The following is a 27,347-nucleotide window of genomic DNA, read 5'->3' as shown; positions in this document are numbered from 1 at the left end:
TCGGAGAGAGGCTTAAGAAGGAGGGGATATGGGGATATATGTATTTATATAGCTGATTCACTTTGTTGTACAGCAGAAACTAACACAACAATGTAAAGTAATTATACTCCAATAAAGATGTATAAAAAAAAAGTGTGCATGCACCACCTTTTAAGAGAGCCTTGACAAACAAGAATGTGGTTGTGTGGGGTTGGCTGAGATAGTAAAGGGTCTGGATGTTGTGTTAGGGGGACATAGCCAGAGGGACTGGGGCTATTAGTTTGGAGAAGTTGAGAAATATAATAGCAGGCTGCAGCCATTTGGAAAGTGTCCAGTAGAAAAGGGACCACAGGGCAGAACTCTAATCAAAGGGAAAAATTACAGGGAGTTAGATTTGGGTTAATGTCTAACAATTAGAACAGTCCCAGAACAGAACAAGCTTTCCTTGTGGTTGCTAGTTGGTGACGACAGCAACGATGATGATGATGATGATGGTGTCGATAACGATGACAACGTGACGATAATTTTCATTTATCTCATCATCTCCTTTTCTCTCGAGTCTCCTCTCCATCTGCATTTCAACATCATTTCCCATTTTAAAAATAAACCGTCCCTCGACCCCACATTCTTCTCCTTCTACCACTTGATGCCTCTCTTCTCCTTTGTAGCGAAGTCCCTTGAAAAAGTGAGTCATCACATCCATTTCCGCATCTCCATTCACTCCTCTGCTCACTCCAGTCTGGCTCTCCGCCCAGCCCCAGAACTTCTATAAAGCTTCTCGTGCCAAGTGAACAACACCACCATCGGTAAATCCAATAGACACGCCACAGACCTGGCAAATTCTCAGCAGCATTTGACACCAGTGACCATGCACCATCTCCCTGCCTCCCCTTCTTCCCTCAGCTTCCCAGAATCCACATTCTCCTGACTTTCTTTGGTTCTCCACGTTCGCCCTTTCTGAGAATCCTTTGGAGACCTCTGTGCTTCCCATCATTTAAAGGTTAGCATTCCTTAGGGGTCTGTTCTAGGCCCTCTTGCCTTCTCATCTACATCCTCTCTTGCTGGTCAGTTGCAGCTACTTCCATATTTCTAGTTACCATTTGTATGCTGGTGATATATAAATCTACACCTCCAGCTCCAGATTCATATATCTAGCTAAGCATCTGTGTTTGTATGTCCCATAGATTTGTCAAGCTCAGAGCCTTCAGTTCTGAATTCATCTTCCACCCTAAATGCGCTTTTTTTCCTCACATTTCCTATTCCCATAAGTTCTTCCACCACTCTTCAATTGCCCAAGCCAGAACATGGCACACACCCTGATTCATCCTTTCCCTCATTCCCCCCATCCATTCAATTGTCAAATTTTTTTGTTTTATCTTCCTAATGTTATTCAAAACTGTCTACTTCTCTCCTCTACCACTCCTCAGACCAGATCACCAGATCACCATTAACTCTCACCTGGATGACCCAATAGCCTCCTACACTGTCTCCCTCCCTCCGTTTGTACTCTTACCTCCTCCATTCTCTGCAGTACTTTAGTGGGAGCTTGGACTCTGGGGTGAGATACTTGGGTTCAACATTGGCTCTACCACTTACTACCTACATGACTTTATGTAAGTAACTTAGCCTTTCTGAGTCATCATTTCTTCTTCTATAATTAGGGGATATTAATATTATATTGGTCAGGGTTTCTAGTTCTAAACAACAGAGTTCACTCTGCCTAGTTTAAGAAGAAAGATTGTCTAGAAAAGGCAAATCTATAGAGGCAGGGAATAGATTAGTGGTTGCCTGGGTCCAGGGGGTGGAAATGGGGAGTGACTGCAAATGGGAATGAGGGATCTTATTGGGGTGATGAAATGTTCTAAAACTGGATTATGATGACGGTTGTACAACTTGGCAAATTTACTAAAAATCATTGAAGTGTATGCTTAAAATTGGTGATTTTGTGATATATAAATTTATACCCCAATAAAGTTGTTAAAAAGTAAAGGAAGAAAGAGATTTTAAAGGACATTAGGCAGTTCTTACAATCTCTTGGAGGACCAAAAACCAGGATTGCTGAGACACTACACAGCCAGGAACAACACCCAGAGAACAGGGACTGTTCCAGAGAAAAGACTCGGCCAGCCACTGCTAAGCCCTAAGGTGGGAACTCATGCCAATAATGTTTGGGAATGAGTGCCAGAATCTTAGTCACTGCCATCCCCAATGAGCTGAATGCCTGGGGCTATACCTCCTATAGTAGGCTGAATAATGGCCCCAAAGCTATCAGGTCCTAATCCCCAGAATTTATAACTATTACCCTATTTGGGAAAAGGGTCTTTACAGATGTGATTAAGTTAAAGATTTTTAGATGGTGAGATGATCCTGGATTATCAAGGTAGGCCCTACGTGCCATCATATGTGTTCTTATAACAGAGAGACAGAGGGAGATTTCATGCATGCGTGCGCACGCACGCACGCACACACATACACACACACACACACACACACACATACAGGAGAAAGTTTTGTGAAGGTGGAGCAGAGTCAAGGATGCTGGCCTTGAAGATTGGAGTGATGTGATCACAAGCCAGGGAACACAGGCCACCCCCAGAAGCTGGAAGAGGCAAGGAAGGATTCTCCCCTGGAGACTTGGAGGGAGCGTGGCCCTGCCAACACCTTGATTTTGGCCCAGTGATACTGATTTTAGATGTCTCTAGAACTGTGAGAGAATAAATCGTTGTTTTAAGTTACCAAGTTTGTGGTTAATTGTTACAGCAATGACAGGCAACTGACAACTGGGCAAGAGAACAAGTGGAGGTCCACATACTGCTTATTCAGACATTTAAAAGTCATAACAGACTTTTTTTTGTATAAATTTATTTATTTTTGGCTGCGTTGGGTCTTCGTTGCTGCACGTGGGCTTTCTCTAGTTGCGGTGAGCAGGGGCTGCTCTTTGTTGCATTGCGTGGGTGGTTTCTCTTGTTGTGGAGCATGGGCTCTAGGCACGTGGGCTTCAGTAGTTGTGGTGCACGGGCTCAGTAGTTGTGGCTCGCGGGCTCTAGAGCACAGGCTCAGTAGTTGTGGCACACAGGCTTAGTTGCTCTGCAGCATGTGGGATCTTCCTGGACAAGGGCTCAAACCCATGTCCCCTGCATTGGCAGGTGGATTCTTAACCACTGCGCCACCAGGGAAGTCCCTAAAAGTCATAACAGACTTTAAAATGAAACGTGTTTTTTCATCTACCCAGACATACCTTCATTACAACCTGGAAGGCCAGATTCAAATTTCGAATTCTTGGACTCCTCAGAATTCTGTGCCAGAACTTGGAAGCATTGGTTGAAGAGGCCTCTGACCCTTATCCCTTAGCCCACCCCCCTTCTCATCTCACTCTGGCTCCTCCCAGCTCTGTGAGGGCCTCGTGCACCTATTGGATGCCCTGCGCTCTATGCCTAAGCCCCCTCCACACCCTCCACCTGCATTCAGCTGCCCCTTGGCCATCCCTTGATCTCAGGAGCATGCCCCTGGGTGCTATGGTCTCCTCTCAAGAGGATAAATCTGTGAAAAGGTTAAGGGCCATTTGGGAAGAGAATTCTGGGGTCCTACATACCGAGCATGGTGGGATGGGGGGAGTGCATCCAGTGCTCTGGATTGGCACATTCTGCCCCTGAGGCAGCAGACTTCTAAGGGGACACCCATATTTCCTGTATCCTGGCATACACACCCTGCCTAATCCCCCAAACTTTGAGTATGATGGAAATGCTTCCACAATTAGATTATACTATACAGTTGACCTGAAGCTAGCAAGATCATCTGGGTGGGCCTGACCCAAACACATGAGTCCTTTAAAAGCAGAGAATATCCTTTGGCTGGTCCCAGAAGAGAGGTCAAAGATTTGAGGCATGAAAACATTGTATCATCACTGGCTTGAAGATGGAAGGGGCCATATGGTAAATAGTGCAAGTGGTCTCTAGGATCTGAGAGTGGCCCCCGGCTGACAGAGCTCTGAATCCCATGACGGCATGGGATTGAATTCTACCAACAGGAAGAATGAGCCTAGAAGTGAATTTTCTCCCAGAGTCCCAAAGTGAGAACTCAGCACAGCTGACACTTTGATTTCAACCTTGTGAGACCCTGAGCAGAGCACCCAGTCACGCCAGGCCCAAACTACTGATCTACAGAACTGTGAGCTAATAAGTGATGGTGTTTTAGGCCACTGAGTTTGTGGTAATTTGTTACGCAGCAACAGAAAACTAATACAGCCCCACAGGTTCCTCACTCCGTGGGGAAGCTTGCAGCTAGCAGAGGGCCAGGGTGGGGTCTCTAAAGTGTGGGGTCCAGGAAGTGGTCCCTATTGTGTAGGTCAAGGCTGGTACTGTCCCCATCCATTCCTTAAGATGAATTCTGCTCATGCCCAGCACCCTATGCTATTTCCTGTGTACCAAAGTGTTGTTGCATGGTGCATATGTTTGAAAAGCTTGGGTCTCAAAGGTGGAGGTGAAGGAGTTGGCTTATTTTAGGGGACATGTTGAGTGGAAAATGTTCACAGGTAGGGAGGCAAGATGCTCATGCTATGAGAAGCGTGTGGGAACAGAAACTGACTGAGGGAACCCCACGTTTACTCTGGGGCACCCAACTGCTGAATCATTGCACTGTTTAAATTGTGCTCTCTCTCCATGCTCCTGTGGAACATGTACAACTGAATTTGAGGGAATTAAAAGCTCGTAAGAAAAGATTCCACCATATGAAAGAAAAATATCATTATAAGGTGTTCTCATAATAATCTGTTCATATATATACAGCAATCTTCTTTTAAGACATTGCTTGCTAGGCCCAAGAATACCAGGAAGCCGCATCACAATGTGGAATTGTGACATATGATCTATGTATTGATTCATAAGGGAGAATTTATTAACTATATTCTTTATTATCCATTCTGTGATATCTGGTCTAAGTAATATATCTTTAGAATTTTAATATACATGCTTATTATTTAATATTTGTTGCATAGAAAACATATGACTCAAATAATGATAATCCTAATAATATCAGATGGGGAACCAAGGCTCATAAAGGCAAAGGAGGGTTTTTTTTTTGTTTTTTATTGGTTTTTTTTTTTGTGGTACACGGGCCTCTCCTGTTGTGGAGCACAGGCTCCAGATGCGCAGGCTCAGCGGCCATGCTCACGGGCCCAGCGGCTCCGCGGCACGTGGGATCTTCTCGGACCGGGGCACGAACCCGTGTCCCCTGCATCGGCAGGCAGACTTTCAACCACTGCGCCACCAGGGAAACCCGGCGAAGGAGTTTTGAATCCACATTTCCAGATCTGAAGTCCCAAGCTTGGGCATGATTACCTTGAGGGTCAAAGGAGAGAGTGTATATGAAAGTACCTATTATATTCAAAAAGATTATTTTTAAAAAATAGCTACCATTTGTGAAGCTCTTACCCTATGCTAGGCATTGATAAGAGCTTGTTTTGCCTTTTCTTGTATAATTATAATATGTTAAGTGACTTGATCAAGGAAACTTAGCCAGGTTTATGAAATAAGTTGCTTTAACTTTTAGCTGGTAAACTGCATTGTCTCTCTAATAGATGCAAGTTATCATCATCATCATCACCACCATCACAAAGAACAAGGGGGCATTAGCCATTAGGGAAATAGGAATCAAAATCACAACGAGATACTCACTAGGATGCCTATAATCCAAGAGACAATAACAAGTGATGATGAGGATGTGAAGGACTGGAACATACATTGTTGGTGGGAATATGAAATGGTGCAGCCACTGTGAAAAACAACTGGGTAGTTTCTCAAAAGATTAAAATTAGAGTTTAGGAGCTTCCCTGGTGGCGCAGTGGTTGAGAATCTGCCTGCCAATGCAGGGGACGCGGGTTCGAGCCCTAGTCTGGGAAGATCCCACATGCCGCGGAGCGACTAGGCCCATGACCCACAATTACTGAGCCTGCGCGTCTGGAGCCTGTGCTCCGCAACAAGAGAGGCCGCGATAGTGAGTGGCCCGCGCACCGCGATGAAGAGTGGCCCCCGCTTGCCACAACTAGAGAAAGCCCTCGCACAGAAACGAAGACCCAACATAGCAAAAATAAATAAATAAAAATAAATAAATAAAATAAAATAAATAAAATAATAAAAATTAAAGTTTACCAAGTGATCCACCAATTCCATTTTTAGGTACATACCCAAGAAAACTGAAGACATGTTCATACAAAAATGTGTACACAAACGTTCACAGCAGCATTGTTCATCATAGCTGAAAATTGGAAACAACCCAAATTTCCACCCAAAAGTGGTATATCCATATAATGGAGTATTACTCAGCCAAAAAAAAAAAAAGGAGTGCAGTAGAGATACCTATTCCAACATGGATGAACCTTGAAAACATAATGCTAAGTGGAAGAAGCCAGACACAAATGATCACATATTGCATGATTCCATTTAGAATGAAATATCCAGAATATGCAAATCCATAGAGACAGAAAGTAGATCAGTGGGTGCCTGGAGCTGCAGGGGAATAGGAGGATTGAGAGTGATGGTTAAGGGATGAGGGAGTGGGTTGGTTTTTTTTTTTTTGAGGCGATGAAAATATTCTAAAATTGATTGTGGTGATGGTTGCACAACTCTTTGAATATAGTAAAAACTACTGAATTATACACTTTAAATGAGTGAGTTGAATGGTATGTGAATTATATCTCAATAAGTTGTTTAAAAAAAAAAAAAAAAGAGCAAGGAGGGTCTTTATGACCCTGGTGAGGACCTAAAGTTACATTTACAGGTCTGGTCCTATTCCTCCCCCTAAGCAGTGATGACTCATGTAGATGCCAGCATTATCACCAGGTGTGCCCTGAATCCTTGACTCCTCCCTGGGAATCCAGGGTGTTGCCCTGCATTTTCCCACCTGCCCCAGGCATGCCCTGCCCAGCTCACCCCAGCAGTCCTGGGTTAGAACCCAAAGTGTCACCCTCCTTTCTTGTGGCTTCTCCCTGCAGGAAACTGGCATACTTCCTCCCGCCTGCTGCTTCCTCCCCTGACTCCCACTTCTCCCCAGCTTGCTGTGAGCCTCATGTCTCAGATTTTAAAACCACAGGGAATTCAGGATGTGCACAAGAAGCTGGACCTTGAGGTTTTCTGTGCTGCCAGCCACTGCAGAGATTTAAGGTCATCCCCACAGCCCACTTACCTAATGTAGGAAAAGAACAACACATGGAAGAACCATTTAATGGTGCCATAATTCATGCTCTGGATCCGGATGACTTTGTTTGTCTCATACTGGAAAACATCGTTCCAGCTGCAACAGGCTGTCATGGTGAGAGGCTCGCTCTCCACTCGGGGCTGGACCAGGGCTCAAACCTCCCAGACCGGCCACAGCAGACCCAACAGTAAGAGGAAAATGAAATGTCCTTATTCTTAGCAGGAACCTTTAAGTTTGAGTTCCTCCAATGATGTCAGAGTCGGGGCGGGCACTGGCAGCTGCCCAAGATGTGGCTGAGAATAAACAAGAAAAGCCAAGTCCAACAGGCCCAGCTGGCAGATGTCCCCGCCCCAGCTGGCCTCCCCCGGATGCCTGCACAAAGATGGTGTTCAAAGGAAAGGCATTTTAAGAATTCTGCCTTATCCCCTTTTTCCTTTCACTTTTTTGGGGCTCATTTCAGTTGGGGTAAAGGGGCAGCCCTTCAAATGTCAGGAGACCCAGAGCTTCCACTGTACCTTAAGAAAGAGCCTAGATCTTTCCATTGCCTCAAGCCCCACTCAGAGACTGATTAGTTCATTTCTACAACCCTTTATTTAGCCCCAGATGTATGTGAACACTGGATGAATGAAGGTCTCCCCGCTCCTCCCTCCCTCACGTCCTCACAACACTCTGGTCTGTAGAGGAGGAATTAGATTTGCTGGGGGCTGGGTTTGGGGGAGGACTTTATTTCTATGCTGGATATTTCCTGCCTGACCCTCAAGATCCACTTTCCACTCTGCTTCATTCCCCCGGGAGGTCAACCCATGACCTAGCGCAATCAGCCTAAGAAACAAACCTGCCATCCAACAAAATGAGGTTTATTGACCCATTCAATGAGGGAGTATACAAACAAAGGGATAGAATTATCATCAGATTCTGGGGAAGGTGGAGTTTAGATCAAATTTAAATGAAATCAAGTTTTCACAGGTTCAAAGCAAAGCAGTTTTATATAAAACAGTCAACTTTAGATCTGGATTGCAAAGTGGACCCAGGGCCCTGTTTCCTTGGAAGCAATAAAGCTAAGATAGATGTTGCTTGTTGTTTCCAGAAACCCAATATCTGAAGTTCTGCACCTGAGCTGCAAATCGAGGCTGCCTCTCTGTTTCAAGGTGACTTAGATCCTCCAGGCAAAACAGGAACATTTCATTCTTACAGATGCAATTTCAAATAGCAAAGTTTGTGATAGTCTATGATTTTAGAGGGTGATGTTTCTCAGTAAGTAACAAAGTAGCAGTCACTCACTCAAAGATGGGGGCTATTATCACCTTACAGCTACACAGAAATACTGTTTCGTGTTCCCTGTGCTGTGGACTTTACCCATTTCTGCTCTTCCTGTCTGTGGAATGTGGTTAAGACTCTGCGCTCCCAATGCAGGGTGCCCGGGTTCCATCCCTGGTCAGCCCGCATGCCACAACTAAAAGATCCTGCATGCCACAACTAAAAGATCCTGTGTGCCACAACTAAGATCCCACAGGCGGCAATGAAAATCCTGCATGCCACAACTAAGACCCACCACAGCCAAATAAATAAATAAATACTAAAAAAATAAAAGATGGTCTCTGGGGAGGGAACAGGGGGATTAGTCAGTGTCAAGAGACTTATCACCTTTCTATGAAGTTTTCTCCACCATATGTATGCATTACTTAAAAAAAAAAAACAAAAAAAACACACACACACTGATAGATTTTTAAAAGCTATATCTCCAGACCAAACCTGCCTTTTGAGCTCCATACCTGTGGTCTATGAACCTGCAGACCTAAATATCCCGCAGACACTTCAAATCACAACTTAAAAACGGAACATTTTCCCATAAAATAATAGTGTGAGCAAGGACTAATGAGAGCAAAAGAGTGGAGACAGTAAATGGGGTCTACATTTCCTGTTAGCTTGGCTATGTGAGAAGAGGGGTAAGGGAGATTTTTTAATGGGGGTCATAGAGTCAAGGGAAGATTGGTGTGTGTGGTTAAGATGGAAACATTTGAGCCGTTCAAAGATGTTCAAAGTGGAATGTCAAGAACAGTGACCTGTTTCTTTGTGAAGTAGGAACTCAGGTCATGAATGGAACAGAGGTTGGAGGGCTTGGGTGAATTTCTCTTAGTTAAGTGTGTGTGTGTGTGTGTGTGTGTGTGTGTGTGTGTGTGTGTGTGTTTCTGGTTACAGGTCAGAAAATCAAGTGACTTCCTTCAGAAAAGAAGCAAGTTTTTTTGAGGAAACACCGTTATCTCCCAGAACTCAAATGCATGAAATGTGGCTCCAAATCGTGAGAACTCATGAGCAGGACAGGAAACTAAAATGTCCCACGCTGAGGCTGCTCTTTCAATTTGCCTGAAGCTATGAGGTCCCACCTCTACCTGTCTCTCTGTCCACCCACCATGTGTCTCTCTAAACACTGGCCATCTCTTCTTCTCTGAGGACCTGTGGCCAAACAAGGCTATCATGGTCAGCTGTCCACGTGAAAGTTCAAGTGAAAGCCCAGATCAACGCCCGGTTCCAGAATCCCAGGGGAGTGGATCTGATTGTTCTGGCTATTTACCTCTGGTCCAATCAGCTATGGCTGTGGATGGCGTCACAGAACAAATACAGCATCAGGGGCCCTGCCTTGGTGAGGAGAGGGAGGGGAGACAGGACTGGGAGGAAGAAAGAATGGAGGGAGGGAGAGAGAGAGGTGTGGCTCTCAGAGAATAGAGGCTCCTAGGCTGGGGGGCTCTGCTTAAATACCCCAACCCCTCTCTCTCAGGTGGGACAGTTCAAAGGCAGCCTAGGCAGTCTCCCAGAGGTCCCTAGTGAGTTTGGGCCCCAGATGCCCACAGCAGTGACATGCTCTTGAATGCTTCCTGTATTGGCTGCCTTCCCTTCCTTCCCCGTGCCACTTCCCCACTCCCCTTCCTGGGCTCATCTCAAATAAGCTATTTGCACTCAGGGTCTGCTTTGGGGAAACCCAGTCTATTTCAGTCTCTTGTGCTGTCGTTAAGGAGTTGGGAATTTACTCTGAGAGCAATAGGTGGACTTCTAAGCAGCGTTGTGGCATGATCTTATTTGCACTGTAGTAAAATTACTCTGGCTGCACTGTGGAAGTGGATAGACGGGGTAAGAGTGAGGCAGGGGTTCTGCCCACGGAGGGGGCATAGTGACATGGAGGGGCTGAGGGCAGATCCCCAAAGAATCCAACACCAAGGAGACTAAGCAGAGGCATCAGGGAAGGCGAGGAAAACCAAGGGGGGGTGTGCACTCAGAAGCCAACAGGAGAGCAGTTCACAAATAAGCCAGGGGCCACAGGACATACTAAGAGCGATTAGAATGCTGCAGAATTAAAGGGCACTACTGAGGAAGCTGACAGGTAATGGCACAGGATCGAGTCAAGTATTAAACCCAAAGATAGGTGGGAACTTAGCATATGATAAAAGCATTTTAAAATCAGGGGAGAGGGCTTCCCTGGTGGCGCAGTGATTGAGAGTCCGCCTGCCGATGCAGGGGACATGGGTTCATGCCCCGGTCCGGGAGGATCCCACATGCCGCGGAGTGGCTGGGCCCGTGAGCCATGGCCGCTGAGCCTGCACGTCCGGAGCCTGTGCTCCACAACGGGAGAGGCCACAACAGTGAGAGGCCCGCGTACCGCAAAAAAAACACACCAAAAAAAAAAAAACAAAACCAAAAATAAAATCAGGGGAGAAAGAAATTACTCAAAATGTGATCTCACAGCAATTGGCCAGCTATTTACAGGAGGTCGGTGGAGGGGAGGGGATGTGGTATTCTAACTTTTCATATTTAAAAAGATGTGTAGGGCTTCCCTGGTGGCGCAGTGGTTGAGAGTCCGCCTGCCGATGCAGGGGATACGGGTTCGTGCCCCGGTCTGGGAAGATCCCACATGCCGCGGAGCGGCTGGGCCCGTGAGCCATGACCACTGAGCCTGTGCGTCCGGAGCCTGTGCTCCGCAACGGGAGAGGCCACAACAGTGAGAGGCCCGCGTACCGCAAAATAAATAAATAAATAAAAGATGTGTAGCTGTTTGAAATGTAATAGAATCATCGAAAGTGAACAAAATCAGTTACACAAAAGGGATATTCAAGTCACCGTTCTGTTTGTGTTGCACACATTTTGCGTTATCGTAGAAATGCAAAGATAACTGGATGCCCTTTGAAATAACTCAACTGATAACTATACCACACCAGCACCGGGCTGATGCTTGGTTCTTTCTCCCACTCAGACTCCTCCTTGGTGTCAAGACTAGGATGGAGGGACTTCCCTCGTGGCGCAGTGGTTAAGAATCCGCCTGCCAATGCAGGGGACACGGGTTTGAGCCCTGGTCCAGGAAGATCCCACATGCCACGGAGCAACTAAGCCCATGCGCCACAACTACTGAGTCGCTCTAGAGCCCGTGAGCCACAACTACTGAAGCCCACGCACCTAGAGCCCGTGCTCTGCAACAAGAGAAGCATGAGAAGCCCGCAATGAGAAGCCTGAGCACCGCAATGAAGAGTAGCCCGCTTGCTGCAACTAGAGAAAAGCCCACGTGCAGCAACGAAGACCCAACGCAGCCAAAAATAAATTAAAAAAAAAAAAAAAAGACTAGGATGGATTTGCAGTGATGAAAAGATGATGATGAGAGCCTCTTACTCTCCTTCAGGAATATGTTTCAGCCAGGATTCACTGTGGTTTCTTTCTTGGTAACTGGAGCTACTAAAAAAAGCATGTCAAAATGATGTTAATTTCACCTATATTTCTCCATGGCAATTTCTTGTGAACCTGCCGCTCTAACCCTCTCTTCCTTCCTTCTCATCACCTAATTCATAATTCTTATAATAAGTTGGTCAAGAGTCTGTTGCTTAGGGATGTCACAGAGTTAGGAGAAATACCCAGTGCCCTGGTGTTCAAAAATGTTTTTCCTTGAGTTACACTAAATTGGTGCTGTCTAAGGGAGTGGCCACTAGCCATATGTGGCTATTTAAATTTAAATTAATTAAAATCAAATGAAATTTAAAATTCAGTCCCTCAGTCCCACTTGCCATTATTCCAGTGCTCAACAGCTACATGTGGCCAATGGCTACCCCAGTGAAGATGTAGAACATTTCCACCACCGGAGAAAGATCTATCGGGCAGCACTACTGACTAAATCTGTGGGATAGAGGAAAAGGTGATATACAGTTGCAAGTAAATGAGGAAGGTGAGGGCAGTCCCAGTCAGATGGCATCTATTTTTTTGTGTGAAATAGGAGGCAAAGTTGCCTGATGAGAGAGAAAGGGAAGGCAGAGGAATAGGAGGGTCCATGAGAGTGAAGAAGATTCAAAACAGTTGCTATGGTAACCAGGAGAAGAGAGCCAACAAAGAAAACAGGAATTCCAGGGTGGTGCTGAGAATTAAAGACTATGAATTTGTTATTGCAACAGTCTGCATGACTGAGATTATGATAAGGGCCTTCCCACCTACAGGATCCACCTCCCACCTCCCCACCCAGAGACCAGCCAGCTCTTGCCAAGTGGTTCAGATAGTTTTAGAGTTTGTAATCACTGATATCTACTACCTTTATTCTAGTCTTCTACATTTGTTCCAGAAACATTGTGAGCAAAGCTACGTCTCTGCCTCGCCTTCCACCTAAGTCACCCTTTTCCTGGGGCTTGTATCCCTTGCCAGCCCCACAATGCAAGGCAAGAAGCTCCTCTTTTCCCCCTAACTCAACCCAAGCACTAGGAATGTCTTGTTTCACTCAATTTATTCTGGGTGTAATTCTTGTATCCTTCTCATGGGTGCTGGATTCTTTCAATCCCAAGATCATCTCTCCACTCCACTCCATCCAAGCCAAATACATATGCTCTTCTTGGAAACTTTTAAAATCCATTTCCTAGTCAAGAGCTGGCCACTTCAGGTGATAACTGAGGTGTTCTGCAATCTTAAACACAGAGGATGGGGAAGGATGGGGTAAACTGTCATTCTTCTTCTAATGGTGGATGGGAGAGAGGTGTTTGGGGTTTCTAGAGGACCAGGGACCTATTGTTTTTTCCATCAGTCTTAGCAGGACAGGTATGAAGACAGTATAGAAAGATATGTGGGCTTTCCTGGTGGCGCAGTGGTTAAGAATCTGCCTGCCAATGCAGGGGACATGGGTTCGAGCCCTGGTCCGGGAAGATCCCACATGCCGTGGAGCAACTAAGCCCGTGCGCCACAACTACTGAGCCTGCATGCCACAACTACTGAAGCCCATGTGCCTAGAGCCCGTGCTCCATGACAAGAGAAGCCACTGCAATGAGAAGCCCGCACACCACAGCGAAGAGTAGCCTTCGCTCGCTGCAACTAAAGAAAGCTCGCGTGCAGCAATGAAGATCCAATGCAGCCATAAATAAATTTTTAAAAAGAAAAAGAAAAAAAAAAGAAGGATATGTATATTGATCCAGGGCTGAGCTTTTGCTGGGAGTTAAAAACTATGTCATTTAGGGTGTTTCATGTGAAAGTAATAGAATGCTTGATTCAAACTGGCTTAATATGAAATAAATTATTATCTTATATAATAAGATATCAAGAGGGAGGACAAACTTCAGATTGGGTTGATCTTGTGGCTTGACAACATCATCAAGGACCCAGGTTCTTTCTATCTCGCTGCACCACCCCCTTTGTTGTTGCGTTCATCCTCAGAAAGAAATATCATCAATTCTTTTGTCTCTTTCATGGGAAAATCTTTCCCAGAGCCCCTCTCTCCCCACCTTACTCTACCCTCTAGTACTAGAATTGAGTCACATGCCTGTTCCTTTACTGACAAGGGAGAGGAAATGACCATGACCAACTCGGACCAATCACCTGAGTTCAAGTAGATATTGGGGACTCATCTATAAAGTCCACTACTTGGGGACTGGCAATAAAGTAGCTAAAGTGAGGACCACAGGATCTATGCTGGATAGGGAATGAAGTGGAAGAAGGAGAGTCCTGAGAGGGAGAGAGTCGAAGGGTCTGGGATTCTGGAGTTCAAAGAACTGCTAAGCCTGCAATAACTGAAAGAACAGAGGATACAAGAGTGTGGTCAGAGAAATGTAAGCCTTTGGAGGAAGATTAGTTCCAGGAAAAACTGAGGTCTAGGACATGGTCAAGGGAGGGGGTGGCTCAAGAGAAGTGGAGGTGAAGATCACTGGAATGAGGAGAGACAGGAGCCAAGGGGCCAGGAGGTTGGCCAAGTCTTGGGTCATCCTCGTCATCAAAATCATTAGTATGGTGGTAGGAACTGGGATGGGGAGGAGGGATGAGCCAGATGCTATAGTCCTCTTAAGAACAATGACTGACTGATTAGTAGACATCAGCAATGAGAAGGTATTGAAGGTGGTACACGTAGATGACTTGAGCCTCAGAGTTTAATCAAGATGAAGGACCACTGATAGAGTTGAGGACCATGGGGGACACCATGAGAGTCGGAGAAGGATTTGCATCCTCTGGGGAGGGCATCAGGACTGTCAGGGGAGAACCAAGTTTACGGGAGGCAGGAAGTAGAAGGAACTCTGTATGTTGAGGTCATGACCTGAAAAAGAAAAGAGCATGCCTTCCACTGTTCTCTATTCCGTTCCCACAATTTGGAATGAAACCCAGAGGTGAGCCATATTTGATCCAGCGTATGAGAACTCATACTCCTCACCCACTGGTTAATAATAGAAACAAGTCCAAAACAACCCTTCCTAAATGTCCATTAATCCCCCAAGCTTATCAGTATCTAGGGGTGTAGCAGACACTCAGCTACTCATTTGAAATCTGCTCTCTTTTTCTTTGTTAAGAGAATCCCCAATTTTGTCCAGGTTTCAAACCTTCAGGAAAGATAACTCTGTACCCACCTCAAGGGCATCACGTTAATCCCATTCTACCTGTGGGTGACTGGTTTAGGTAGGAATGAATATGAAAGCTAATTATGGCCACCAAAACATGAAAGTTTATTAGAGGTCTTCTAAAGAAAGATGTCATTCCTAAGAGAGAGGCATGAGAAGAAATGGTCCTTCTAATGTGACATGCTCAGGGTGGCAGGGCAGAACAATGGAAAGAACTTGTTGGCACCACTGAGTTAAGTAACTCTGGAGCCATCCTACCTTAGGACTTCTTTTCTTATATATAGTGTTTAGGGTTTCCCTGGTGGCGCAGTGGTTGAGAATCCGCCTGCCAGTGCAGGGGACACGGGTTCGATCCCTGGTCCGGGAAGATCCCACATGCCGCGGAGCAACTAAGCCCATGTGTCACAACTACTGAGCCTGCGAGCCACAAATACTGAGGCCGCGTACTGCAACTACTGACGCCCGCGCGCCTAGAGCCCGTGCTCCACAATGAGAAGCCCGCGCAATGAGAAGCCCGTGCACTGCAACAAAGAGTAGGCCCCGCTCGCTGCACCTAGAGAAAGCCCGCGCGCAGCAGCGAAGACCCAACACAGCCAAAAATAAATAAATTAAATTAAATTAATTTATTTAAAAAAGAAAATATATATATATTGTTTAAACCATTTTAACTGGGCTTTCTTTTACTCATCATAGCTGAAGCATTCTGATTTAAGAAGCATTGCTAGGCAACTGCTATAAAGTTCATCAGGAGGCTGGCAGACAATACCTCTGAAGCACAGAACAGGCAGATATACAATGTATGGGGTAATTAAGGACAGTGGGCTGCCTCCTTGAGGTACAGAGACAGCAGGGACTCAACTGCCAAGAGGCAGCCTGCCCAATATCCGGGATGCATCTTAAGTCCAGCACCCTGACAAACCCCCCGCCCCTGTCATCTTTTCCTTGATGTCCTTACCCTGGAATCTCCTGGTGATATTTGAACTCTGGAATATGTTATCAGAATATGGCTCAGGTATCTGCTACCTTGTATACTCAAAGCCTCAGTTCTCTTCCCTTTTTTAATTCTCTGTGAGAGTTCTGCCAGCTTCTCCTTTAGACCAATTAACACAAGAGATGCTCTCACTCAAATGACAGATGGGTTGACTACCTCTAACTTTCCAAAAACCAAAAACTTTTCTAAAAATTGTTGTAAAATATACATAACAAATTTTACCATTTTAACCAGTTTTTTAAAAGCATTTTATTGAAGTATAGTTGATTTACAATGTTGTGTTACTTTCTGCTGTACAGCAAAGTGATTCAGTTATACATATATATATTCTTTTTCATATTCTTTCCCATTATGGCTTATCACAGGATATTGAATATAGTTCCCTGGGCTATAGAGTAGGACCTTGTTGTTTATCCATCCTATATATACCAGTTCGCATCTGCTAATCCCAAATGCCCAATCCTTCCCTCCCCAACATTTTAACCAATTTTAAGTATACAGTTCAGTGACATTAAGTACATTCACCTTGTTGTACAACCATCACAACCATTTATCTCCAGAACTTTTTTATTATCTCAAACTGAAACTCTGTACCCATTAAACAATAACCCTTCATTCCTTCCCCGCCACCCAGCCCCTGGCAACCACCATTCTACTTTCTGTCTCTATGAGTTTGACTACTCTGGGTACCTCATAAAAGTGGAATCATACCATACTAGTCCTTTTGTGTCTGGCTTATTTCACTTAGCATAACGTCTTCTAGGTTCGTCCATGTTGTAACATGTCAGAATTTCATCTCTTCTTGGATTGGAAGAATTAATGTGGTTAAAATGGCCATACTGCCCGAAGCAATCTACAGATTTAATGTGATCCCTATCAAATTACCCATGACATTATTCACAGAACTAGAACAAATAATCCTAAAATTTATATGGAACCATAAAAGACCCAGAATTGCCAAAGCGCTCCTAAGGAAGAAGAACAAAGGTGGAGACATAACCCTCCCAGACTTCAGGCAATACTACAAAGCCATTCAAAGTAATATTCAACAAAATATTCAAAGGAATGAAAACTGTGTGATACTGGCACAAAAACAGACATATGGATCAATGGAACAGAATAGAGAGCCCAGAAATAAACCCACAGTCCATTAATCTTTGACAAAGAAGGCAAGAATATACAATGGAGAAAAGTCAGTCTCTTCAGCAAGCAGTATTGGGAAAACTGGACAGCCACATGTAAATCAATGAATTTAGAACACTCCCTCACACCATACATAAAAATAAACTCAAAATGGCTTAAAGACTTAAATATAAGATATGACACCCTAAAATTCCTAGAAGAGAACATAGGCAAAAATTCTCAGACATATAATGTAGCAATGTTTCTTAGGTCAATCTCCCAAGGCCATAGAAATAAAAGCAAAAATAAACAAATGGGACCTAATCAGACTTACACGTTTTTGCACAGTGAAGGAAATCATAAACAAAATGAAAAAACAACCTACAGAATGGGAGAAAATATTTGCAAATGATGGAGTTTCCTTAAGAAAACTGAAAATAGAGTTACCATATGATCCAGCAATCCCACTCCTGGCATATATCCAGAGAAAACTCTAATTCAAAAAGATACATGCACCCCAATGTTCATAGCAGCCCTATTTACAATAGCCAAGACTTGGAAGCAACCTAAATGTCCATTGACAGATGAATGGATAAAGAAGATGTCGTGTATATATACAATGGAATACTACTTAGCCATTAAAAAGAATGAAATAATGCCATTTGCAGCAACATGGATGGACCTAGAGATTATCATATTAAGTGAAGCAAGTCAGACAGAGAAAGACAAATATCATACAATATCACTTATATGTGGAATCTAAAATATGATACAAATGAACTTATTTACAAAATAGAAACAGACTTGCAGACATAGAAAACAAATTTATGCTTACCAAAGTGGGAAGGGGGTGGGTATAAATTAGGAGTTTGGGATTAGCAGATATAACTTACTATATATAAAATAGATAAACAACAAGGTCCTACTGTATAGCACAGGGAGCTATATTCAATATCTTTAACAAACTATAATGGTAAAGAATATACACATACACACATATATATATATATAATCTGAATCACTTTGCTGTACACCAGAAACTAACACATATTGTAAAATCAAACATACTTCAATTTAAAAAAAGAATTTTGGGGCTTCCCTGGTGGCACAGTGGTTGAGAGTCCGCCTGCCGATGCAGGGGACACAGGTTCGTGCCCCGGTCTGGGAAGATCCCACATGCTGTGGAGCGGCTAGGCCCGTGAGCCATGGCCGCTGAGCCTGTGCGTCCAGAGCCTGTGCTCCGCAACGGGAGAGGCCACAACAGTGAGAGGCCCGTGTACCGCAAAAAATAAGTGAAAGAAAGAAAGAAAGAAAAGAAAGAAAGAAAGAAAGAAAGAAAGAAAGAAAAAGAATTTCATTCCTTTTAAAATCTGAATAATTCTCTCTCTCTCTCTCTCTCTCTCCATTTAGTTTGTTTCCACCTTTTTGGCTATTGTGAATAGTCCTTCTCTGAACATCGTTGTACAGATTTCTGTTCATGTCCCTCTTTTCAATTCTTTGGGGTATATAGCCAGAAGTGGAATTGCTAGATCATGGCAATTGTATGTTTAATTTTTTTTAGAAACCAAGTTTTCTGTTCTTTGGTTTTTTTTAACTTACCAGGATATCCACATGTGCTTGAAAGCTTCCCCTTTTTAACCCCAAAGCTGAATACATCACCCTCAGGAGGCGAAATACTTTCCTTGTATCAGTGAGTCACCATCTCTCTCATTAAAGCAGAGATAAAAACCATTAGTTTAATTCCAACAGGGCATTCTGTTACAGAGCATAGAGGGGAAAGCAGAATAAAGTTATGCTGAATAGATGGAAATTTAGGACATGAAATGAAAAGCAGAAGCAGGGAGACAGAGAGAAAGCACAGAGGAGCTGAGGGTGGGGCTGCGGCATGAAGACCCACCAGCTCCGAAGGTCCCTAGAGTGACCCCGAACAGAGAATTCCTCATTAATTCTGGAGTCCAAGAACCCTGACCCATTTACAACTTATTTTGTTTTTTTTTTCATGAAATCCCATGTTATATATTTCTCTCTGATCATATGTATAATAATTGTGACTAAAAGGAAAAGCCACTGTCAGTCTCTACACTCACAACACTCCTGACACCAAATATGTGGGTTTTCCACACCAACCAATTTCCCAGCTCTCTGGACACCAAAAGGGTGTCCTACAATTCAATCATGACACTAACTACTTAGAGTTAGCACAGACTCCGCGGGTTAAGGGCTCAGTCCCACAAGACTGCCCCCACTTCAGATGCGAGTCACAAGTAGTGCGTCCCAGGTGTTTGACTTGGCTACAAATTGGGGGTTCTCGTGACCCCTTCCTCGGGTTTAGTAATTTACTGTAATGGCTCAGAGAACTCAGGGAAACATGTTTATTGGTTTACTGTAAAGGACATAAAAAAGGAGACAAAAGAACAGCCAGGTGAAGAGGTACATCGATAGGGTGGCGAGGTCTGGAAGGGGCCCAAGTACAGGAACTTCTGTCCCCATGGAGTTGGGGTTTGCCACCCTCCCAGCACATGGACATGTTCACCAACCCAGAAGCTCTCCAAGCTCCATAGTACAGGGATTTTTATGGAGGCTCCATCACTTAGGCATGATTGGTTATTAACTCAATATCCAGCCCCTCTTCCCTCCCTGGGGGATGGGGATGGGACTGAAAGTTCCAAGCCTCTAATCATGGCTTGGTCTTCTTGGTGACCAGCCCTATCCTGAGCCTGTCCAGGAGCCCACCAAGAGTGGCCTCTTTAGGACAAAAGATGCTCCTATAACCCAGGAAATTCCAAGAAATTCAGGAGCTCTGTGTCAGGAATCAGGGACAAAGACCAAACATTCAAACAAAAGATGCTCCTAGCACCCCTATAACTCAGGAAATTACAAGGGTTTTAGGAGCTCTGTGTCAGGAACCAGGGGCTGAGACCTAATATATATTCTTATTATATCACAGTGACATAGTGTGACTGAGTATTTATGCCTCACCATCAAACAAGTTTAACTAAAATAGTCTCATTCTCTTGGCCCCTGTCAAAATGACAGCATCTTCATGTCAAAGATGTTGACTTACTTCCACCCTTTTTGTGGAGCCAGTCATGTGGCATTCGTCAGCATAGTCTCAGTCTAGCTCAAGAGTTCCAAGCCAAATGGAGAAGCCAATGGAATGGATAGGAACAGGGATCAGGCCACCAGGCTGGATCTGGACACATGGAGATGGTGACATGGAATAGAGCAGTTACAGCAAACAGGAAGTGAGGCCCCTAGCTGAGGGGCAGGCCAGCAGGCTGAGCTCAGGGTCTCTGGAGGCCCCAGGAAGAAGAGGCGGGGAGAGCACCCTAGTTCTCTTCTGGTGGAAGAGGGAGGGCGTGGTGAGAGAGTCCATGATTTGAAGACCTCTGTACTTCTCCCTGCCCATTTCATTGCTCTTATCAAAACTCTCACTGTCCATTTTATCCAGTCAAACTTAATTTCCCTTGTCTGTCTCTTTTTCATTCCCACCCCCATTTCCCTTATGCCTGAACAGCCTCCTACTTACCATCTGCCTGCCCAAGAGCTTGCCTTCCTTTACAACTGCACCTACCACTTAGTTTCTCCAATTAAGTGAAAATGGAATAATTATACTTCTTTTCCCAAAGCACACCTCTTAAATCCCAAATGTCCCTGTGTTGCCATACATGATGAAAGGTCTCTGATTGACTGATTTTCTTTAAAGGAATTACATGAGATTACTCATTAAAAGCACCATGGCTGGTACATAATAGTGTTCAGCAAATTGCAGCTTTTCATTAATAGTGATACGTTATTAATTATAGTAACAATAATAATAAGAGGATATAAGCTCCTAGAAGACAAGGAGAGTGGTTGCTCTATGCCCAGGTTCAATAACCCAATATTCAAAGATTGAATTTTAGCAGAGATTATAAATTTTTCTGCCATGCCTAACTTCTTCTAGCTCAACCTGAAATCAGCAGGCCTTCATATCCCTAACCAGGGCTGATTGGACCAGGATGGGCAACTGCCAAGCAGAGTCAGCACAGTGGCTGGCCAGTGACCAATTGGAATCTCTCTATCAAGAATACAAATTAAGGGGCTTCCCTGGGGGTGCAGTGGTTAAGAATCCACCTGCCAATGCAGGGGGACATGGGCTGGAGCCCTGGTCCGGGAAGATCCCACATGCCATGGAGCAACTAAGCCCGTGAGCCACAGCTACTGAGCCCACGTGCCACAGCTACTGGAGCCCACACACCTAGAGCCTGTGCTCCGCAACAAGAGAAGCCACTGCAATGAGAAGCCCGCGCACCACAACAAAGAGTAGCCCCCACTCGCCACAACTAGAGAAAGCCTGATTGCAGCAACAAAGACCCAACGCAGCCACAATAAATAACTAAATTAATTTTAAAAATAAAGAATATAAATTAAGGGACTTCCCTGGTGGTCCAGTGGCTAAGACTCCACGCTCCCAATGCAGGGGACCCCGGTTCAATCCCTGGTCAGGGAACTAGATCCCACAGGCCACAACTAAGTGTTCACACACCGCAACTAAAGATCCCGTGTGCCACAATTAAAGATCCCGCATGCCACAACTAAAAGATCCCCCATGCTGCAGCTAAGACCTGGCACAGCCAAATAAATAAATAAATATTTTTTTAAAAAAGAATTTAAATTAAGATACAAAGGCATTAAGGGAATCAAGTAAAAGGAGGAGCTCTAGGGTGAAAGTCCTCCAGCTCTAACTGATGTGGTCCCTGGAATCACCCTGATTCTTGCCCTTCCTAAGGCTATAGATTTTGTAGGAGATTCCATGAGAACTATGTCTTTAATATGAAAATCATTTTCTGGAGCTAATTTGAATAGGTGGTTCTGAGCATATATCACAACTCTGCCACTTCTATGTGATCTGAAGAAAGTTATTTAACCTCCCTGAGCCTCATTTTCCCCATCTGTAAAAGGGGATGGTAATATCTACCTTATGGTGTCCTGGTGATTAAATGAGGTAGTGCACTCTCATACTAGCATTTATCAAGGATGTACATCCTTATTTTTTCCCCTTCTCTGCCCAAAGGTCATTGGAAATGTCCAGATACAGGCACTATATCAGTTAGGATACAGAGCTCAACTGCATGCAATAGAGACCCCAAATAACAGTAGCCTAAATAAGGTAGAAATTGATTTCTTTCTCACATGCAGTCTGGATGAAAATGGTCCAGGGCTGGTATGGCGGTTCTGAGCAATGAATTCATCAGGGACCCATCGCTAGGGTGTTGCCCTCATCAGCATGGTCAAAAATGGCTCCGCATCAGGATCAAATTCCAAATAGAAGGATGGAAGAAGGAGGAAAGGAGAAAGAAAGGGCATGTTCCTCCCTTCAAGGGCGTGGCCTGTCACTGCCACTTGCAGCTCATTGGTCAGAACTTAGTCACGTGACCACACCTACCTGCAACAAGAGGTGGGAAATGTAGTCCTTATTCTGTTTGACCATGTTGCTTGCTTAAAATTGGATCAGGAGTTTTCTTACTTTTCTTGAGAAAGGAGAATGGATATTGAAAGACAAGCAAGAGTTCCTGCCACTGGTACCAATGGAATGGTCCTTTGACCTGGAGCTGAATGAGTAGCCTCTCCCACATGCGGAAGGAAATCTTTGTGTTCATAGGGGACCTGGACAGCTATAAGGCATGTAATATGGCCCAGCCTGGGAAGAGCTCTATAGAGAATTTATTTGCCCAGGTAAATAATGACCTATTTGTGTTTTTCCCAAGGGAATGGGCCCTATCTTGGCACTGACGGGGGTGTCTGAAAGTCAAAGTCTTGGGTGTGGAGTATTGGAGTCTCCAATCAGTTCCTAGGCTGTGTCCTGTTCTGGGTTCCTTAGGTAATATCAAAGCTCACAGACTCCACAAGATCCAAAAAGTCTTCCCTGATCTGCCAGCTAAAAGAGGCTGCTCTCTCCTTTGAACCCCCATCATACCTGGAGTAGACATCTGTTGGTTTTGTTGTCTGGCCTTATTTTCTCTTCTGGTTTTCCTTTGACAGAACCGTGCCTTCTACATTCTCAGTTGATTTTGTCCCCACCCACAGGCCCCAGGAGTGGATCCAGGACCAGTCTGAGACACTTCGTCATTGCTACTGTGCTCTGTTCAAGACTGGACATGTGAGCCAGGTCAGTCTGATATGTCTTGGAACTTTGGTTAAAATTACTGAAACAGTGGTGCTCTCTTTATGCTGGAGTTGCTAAGCTGGTAGGATATGGGCCGAAAATTATTGGTGGCCATTTGGCAGCAGGGAATGAAGTCAATTCAGAGAAATCCAGAGGGAAATGATGGAGGGATTCCTGATGACATTATTTGAACATCTGGATCAAGCCATGCCAGAAGGCCTGACTAGTTTCAGGAGCGAGTAACTTCCCTTTTCTGCTTAAGCCAGTTGAAGCAGACCCTCCTATCACTTTGAACCAAAAGAGTCTTGACTAGTAGAACCTTTATGTGTACCTTCACAATATGGCTTATCACTTTGAACCTGAGGTTGCAATTATTTCTGAACACATGTCATGTCTCCTCAAGTATCTTGAAACCAGAATCCCACCTAGGTAGCAGGCACAACCCACGTTTTCAGGGAATGCTTGGTGAATGAATGAATGGATTGATGGATAGACCAATGGACTGGTGGATGGATGAATAATAGAAAGAAGTAAAATAGTACATGTCCCTCCTGAGCATCAGGCCCCAAAGTAGGAGCCTATGCTTCTCCAGACCTTTCTTACAATCCTTTCCCCATCCCTTTGTTTATTAATTCAGACAACAAATGTTTACTGAACACCTACTATGTGCAAGGCTCTGTGCCAGGAGCTGGGAATATGTAATGTGGTGGTGAAAAGCTCGTGTTTTGGAATCATACAGAACTGGATTTGAACACTAACTGTGCCCATTACTCTCAGTGTGGCCTTAGACAAGTTGATTAACACCTCTGAACCTCAATTTCTTCATCTGTAAAATGGGCATTGATGGCATCTTCTTCGTAGGGTGGTTGTGAGAGTAATCGAGATAAAGGACTTAAAGTGTTGAATGGTGCAGGTTCATAATAATTATTATTATAATAAAGTTAACACTATATGCCCTTTACAGATGTTAGCTGTTATGCTCTCCCTTTCCAATTTAACTAGCAAAAGAAAGAATATATACATATATGTATATACATAGAGAGAGAAACAGAGAGACAGAGACAAAGAGACAGAGACAGAGAATGACAGAGACAGAGAGATAGAGAAAGAGACAGAGACACAGAAAGAAATAGACAGAGAGAGACAGAAAGAGACAGAGAGGAAAGATTGAACAGCAAAAATAATTTTAAATGTGTTTTTCTTCTCTCTGATAATTGTGGTTTATCTGGGTTTGGGGAAAAAATACTCATCTAAACCAGTGGTTCATTACAGGGGTGATTGTTCACCCCCAGGGGACATTTGGCAATGTCTGGAGACATTTTTCGTTGTCATGATTGAGGGAGGGGATTAGATGCTACTGGCATCTAATGGCCAGAGATGCTGCTAAACATCCGACAATACACAGATCAACGCCCACAGCAAAGAACTGTCTGGTCTAAAATGTCAATAGTGCCAAGGTTGAGAAACTCTGGTCTATACTGTGTTGGTGCCTTGGCTGTAAATTCAATTGTAAACTGAAATCAAGGGCCATAATGTAAGACCCATGGTAGGTGCTCAATGAATGTTTGATAACCACATAAGTGAATGAATGATCAAATGAATGATTATATCTTACATTTGTAACTCGGCCAAGTGCCTGGTATACAGCTGTGTCAGAATGGCTGTTCATAAATGGTTATTGACTCGTTCCTGTAAATATCCCTCCTGAAGAGCCACCTGTGCAGCAGCTGGGAATGATGTCCTCCTGGCTGGGGGAAAAGATGGCCTCACAGCATCAGTTTGGGGTTACAATCAATTGCTGCGGGCAGCCACAGAGCGGCAGAGCGGACAGTGTTTCTCCACATAGTGATGGATTCGTTGTCTCCTCTCCTGCCCCTCTTCTCTCAGACTCTCTGCAGAGAAGGGTTTAAAGAGCTGAGCTGAGAGCCTATGGATTTAGCTCTTTAGGAAAAGGAGGAAAAAATGAGCCCATACTGAAGATTACTGTTAATTTGCTTGAGGATCAAGAGCCCGTTAGAATTAGAGAGCGGGGTGGGTTGGTGGGGCGGGACTCTGGTTCATCACCACACTTTTTCTACTTCATTTATGCAACGAATACCTACAGAGTGCCAGGGACTCTTTGGGGTGAGATAACTAAAGAGATCAAAATCCCTACCCTCTTGGTGTTTATATTCTAAAGAAACAGGATGAACAATAGATACTAATATATAGTATGTGAGAGGGCCATGTGCTCTGCCGAGAAAAATCAAACAGGGAAGGAAGATAAGATGTGCTTAGGGTTGAACTTTTTGGTAAAATTGAGGTGAGCTTCACACAACATAAAATTAAGCATTTTAAAGTATAGAATTCAGTGGCATTTAGTACATTCTCAGTGTTGTGCAACCACCATCTCTATCTAGTTCCAAAACATTTTCATCACCCCAAAAGGAAACCCTTACCCACTAAGCAGTCAGTCTCCATTCCCTCCTCCCCACCTGCCCCTGGCAACTGTCAATCTACCTTCTGTCTCTATGGATTTACCAGCCTCTTGTAACCACCAGTTTTCTTTCTGTCTTCATGGATTTACCTATTACGGACATTTCGCATAAATGGAATCATACACTACGTGGTCTTTAGTGACTGGCTTCTTTCATTTAGTGTAATGTTTTCAAGGTTCATGCATGTTTTAGAGTGTATCAGTAGCTCATTCCGTTTTGTGGCCGAGTAATATTCCATTGAGTGGCTATATCACATTCTTTTTAAATTAATTAATTTATTTGTTTTTATTTTTGGCTGTGTTGGGTCTTCGTTGCTGTGTGTGGGCTTTCTCTAGTTGCGGTGAGCAGGGGCTACTCTTCGTTGTGGTGCGCGGGCTTCTCACTGTGGTGGCTTCTCTTGTTGTGGAGCACGGGTACTAGGGCACGTGGGCTTCAGTAGTTGTGGCTCGTGGGCTCTAGAGCGCAGGCTCAGTAGTTGTGGTGCACGGGTTTAGTTGCTCCGCGGCATGTGGGATCTTCCCGGACCAGGGCTCGAACCTGTGTCCCCTGCATTGGCAGGCAGATTCTTAACCACTGCGCCACCAGGGAAGTCCCAGAAGATGATTTTTAAGTGAAGACCTTAGGAGGATGAGGGAGCAAGCCACCAGGATGTCTGGGAAGAGCACTGCACGCAGAGGGAACAGTAAGTGCAAAGGCCCTGAGGCAAGTCATTTTCACTTGTCTTTAACTCTATTTTCCTGTATGCTAATGGGGAAGAATAAGACCATGCAGAGAATATCACATAGAATATTGGCAAATTATCAACACCTGGGCTCGCCCACATAGTTGAGCAAGATACAGTTGACCCTTCAACAACACAGGGGTTAGGGGCATCGACTGTCCTCGTAGTTGAAAATCCGAGTATATACAGAGTCAACCCTCCGTATCTGTGGTTTGTCCACATCTGCAGATTCAATCAACTATGCATCATGAAGTACTGTAGTATTTACTATTGAAAAAAATCTTTGTGGAAGTGCATCAAGGCAGTTCAAACCCATGTTTTTCAACAGTCAACTGTACTTCTCAGAGCTTCAATCTGCTCACCTGTAAAATAGGGATAATAATTGCTATCTACCTCGCAGTGTTCTCTCAAGAATTAAATTAAATATATACCCAGCCAGGGCCTGGCACATAGTAGGGCTCAGAAATGGGTTTGACCATAATTCAAAAAGACACATGCACCCCAATGTTCATTGCAGCACTATTTACAATAGCCAGGTCATGGAAGCAACCTAAATGCCCATCAACAGACGAATGGATAAAGAAGATGTGGTACATGTGTACAATGGAATATTACTCAGCCATAAAAAGGAACAAAATTGGGTCATTTGTAGAGACGTGGATGGATCTAGAGACTGTCATACAGAGTAAAGTAAGTCAGAAAGAGAAAAACAAATATCGTATGTTAATGCATATATGTGGAACCTAGAAAAATGGTACAGATGAACCGGTTTGCAGGGCAGAAATAGAGACACAGATGTAGAGAACAAATGTATGGACACCAAGTGGGGAAAGTGGCGGGGGGTGGTGGTGGGGGATGAATTGGGAGATTGGGATTGACATGTATA

At 44.3% G+C, this 27,347-nt stretch overlaps 2 protein-coding genes across 4 annotated transcripts in view; one reads left to right on the top strand and one right to left on the bottom strand.

The window, feature by feature from the left end:
* Window positions 1-7,422, bottom strand: part of P2RX7 (purinergic receptor P2X 7) — a 54,833-nt gene extending 47,411 nt beyond the window's left edge. For both annotated transcript variants that reach the window (XM_004276722.4, XM_033440954.2), the window contains exon 1: window positions 7,159-7,422. In XM_004276722.4, the coding sequence (XP_004276770.1) occupies window positions 7,159-7,283 (125 nt within the window). In that variant the 5' untranslated portion in view covers window positions 7,284-7,422. The remainder of the gene's footprint in view (window positions 1-7,158) is intronic.
* The window catches only part of IFT81 (intraflagellar transport 81), a 144,933-nt gene that overhangs the window by 17,256 nt on the left and 100,330 nt on the right, over window positions 1-27,347 (top strand). The window contains exon 2 of one of the 2 annotated variants that reach the window (XM_049698444.1): window positions 23,185-23,266. The gene's annotated coding sequence lies outside the window, so the exon portion shown is untranslated. Of the gene's footprint in view, window positions 1-21,518; window positions 23,267-27,347 lie in introns of those variants that run through there. The other variant, XM_049698445.1, reaches the window with a different exon arrangement.

Source organism: Orcinus orca, chromosome 15, assembly GCF_937001465.1.
Source record: "Orcinus orca chromosome 15, mOrcOrc1.1, whole genome shotgun sequence".
NCBI lineage: Eukaryota > Metazoa > Chordata > Mammalia > Artiodactyla > Delphinidae > Orcinus > Orcinus orca.
Note: the sequence above shows the minus strand (reverse complement) of the source record. Positions and strands in the feature narration are given on the sequence as shown.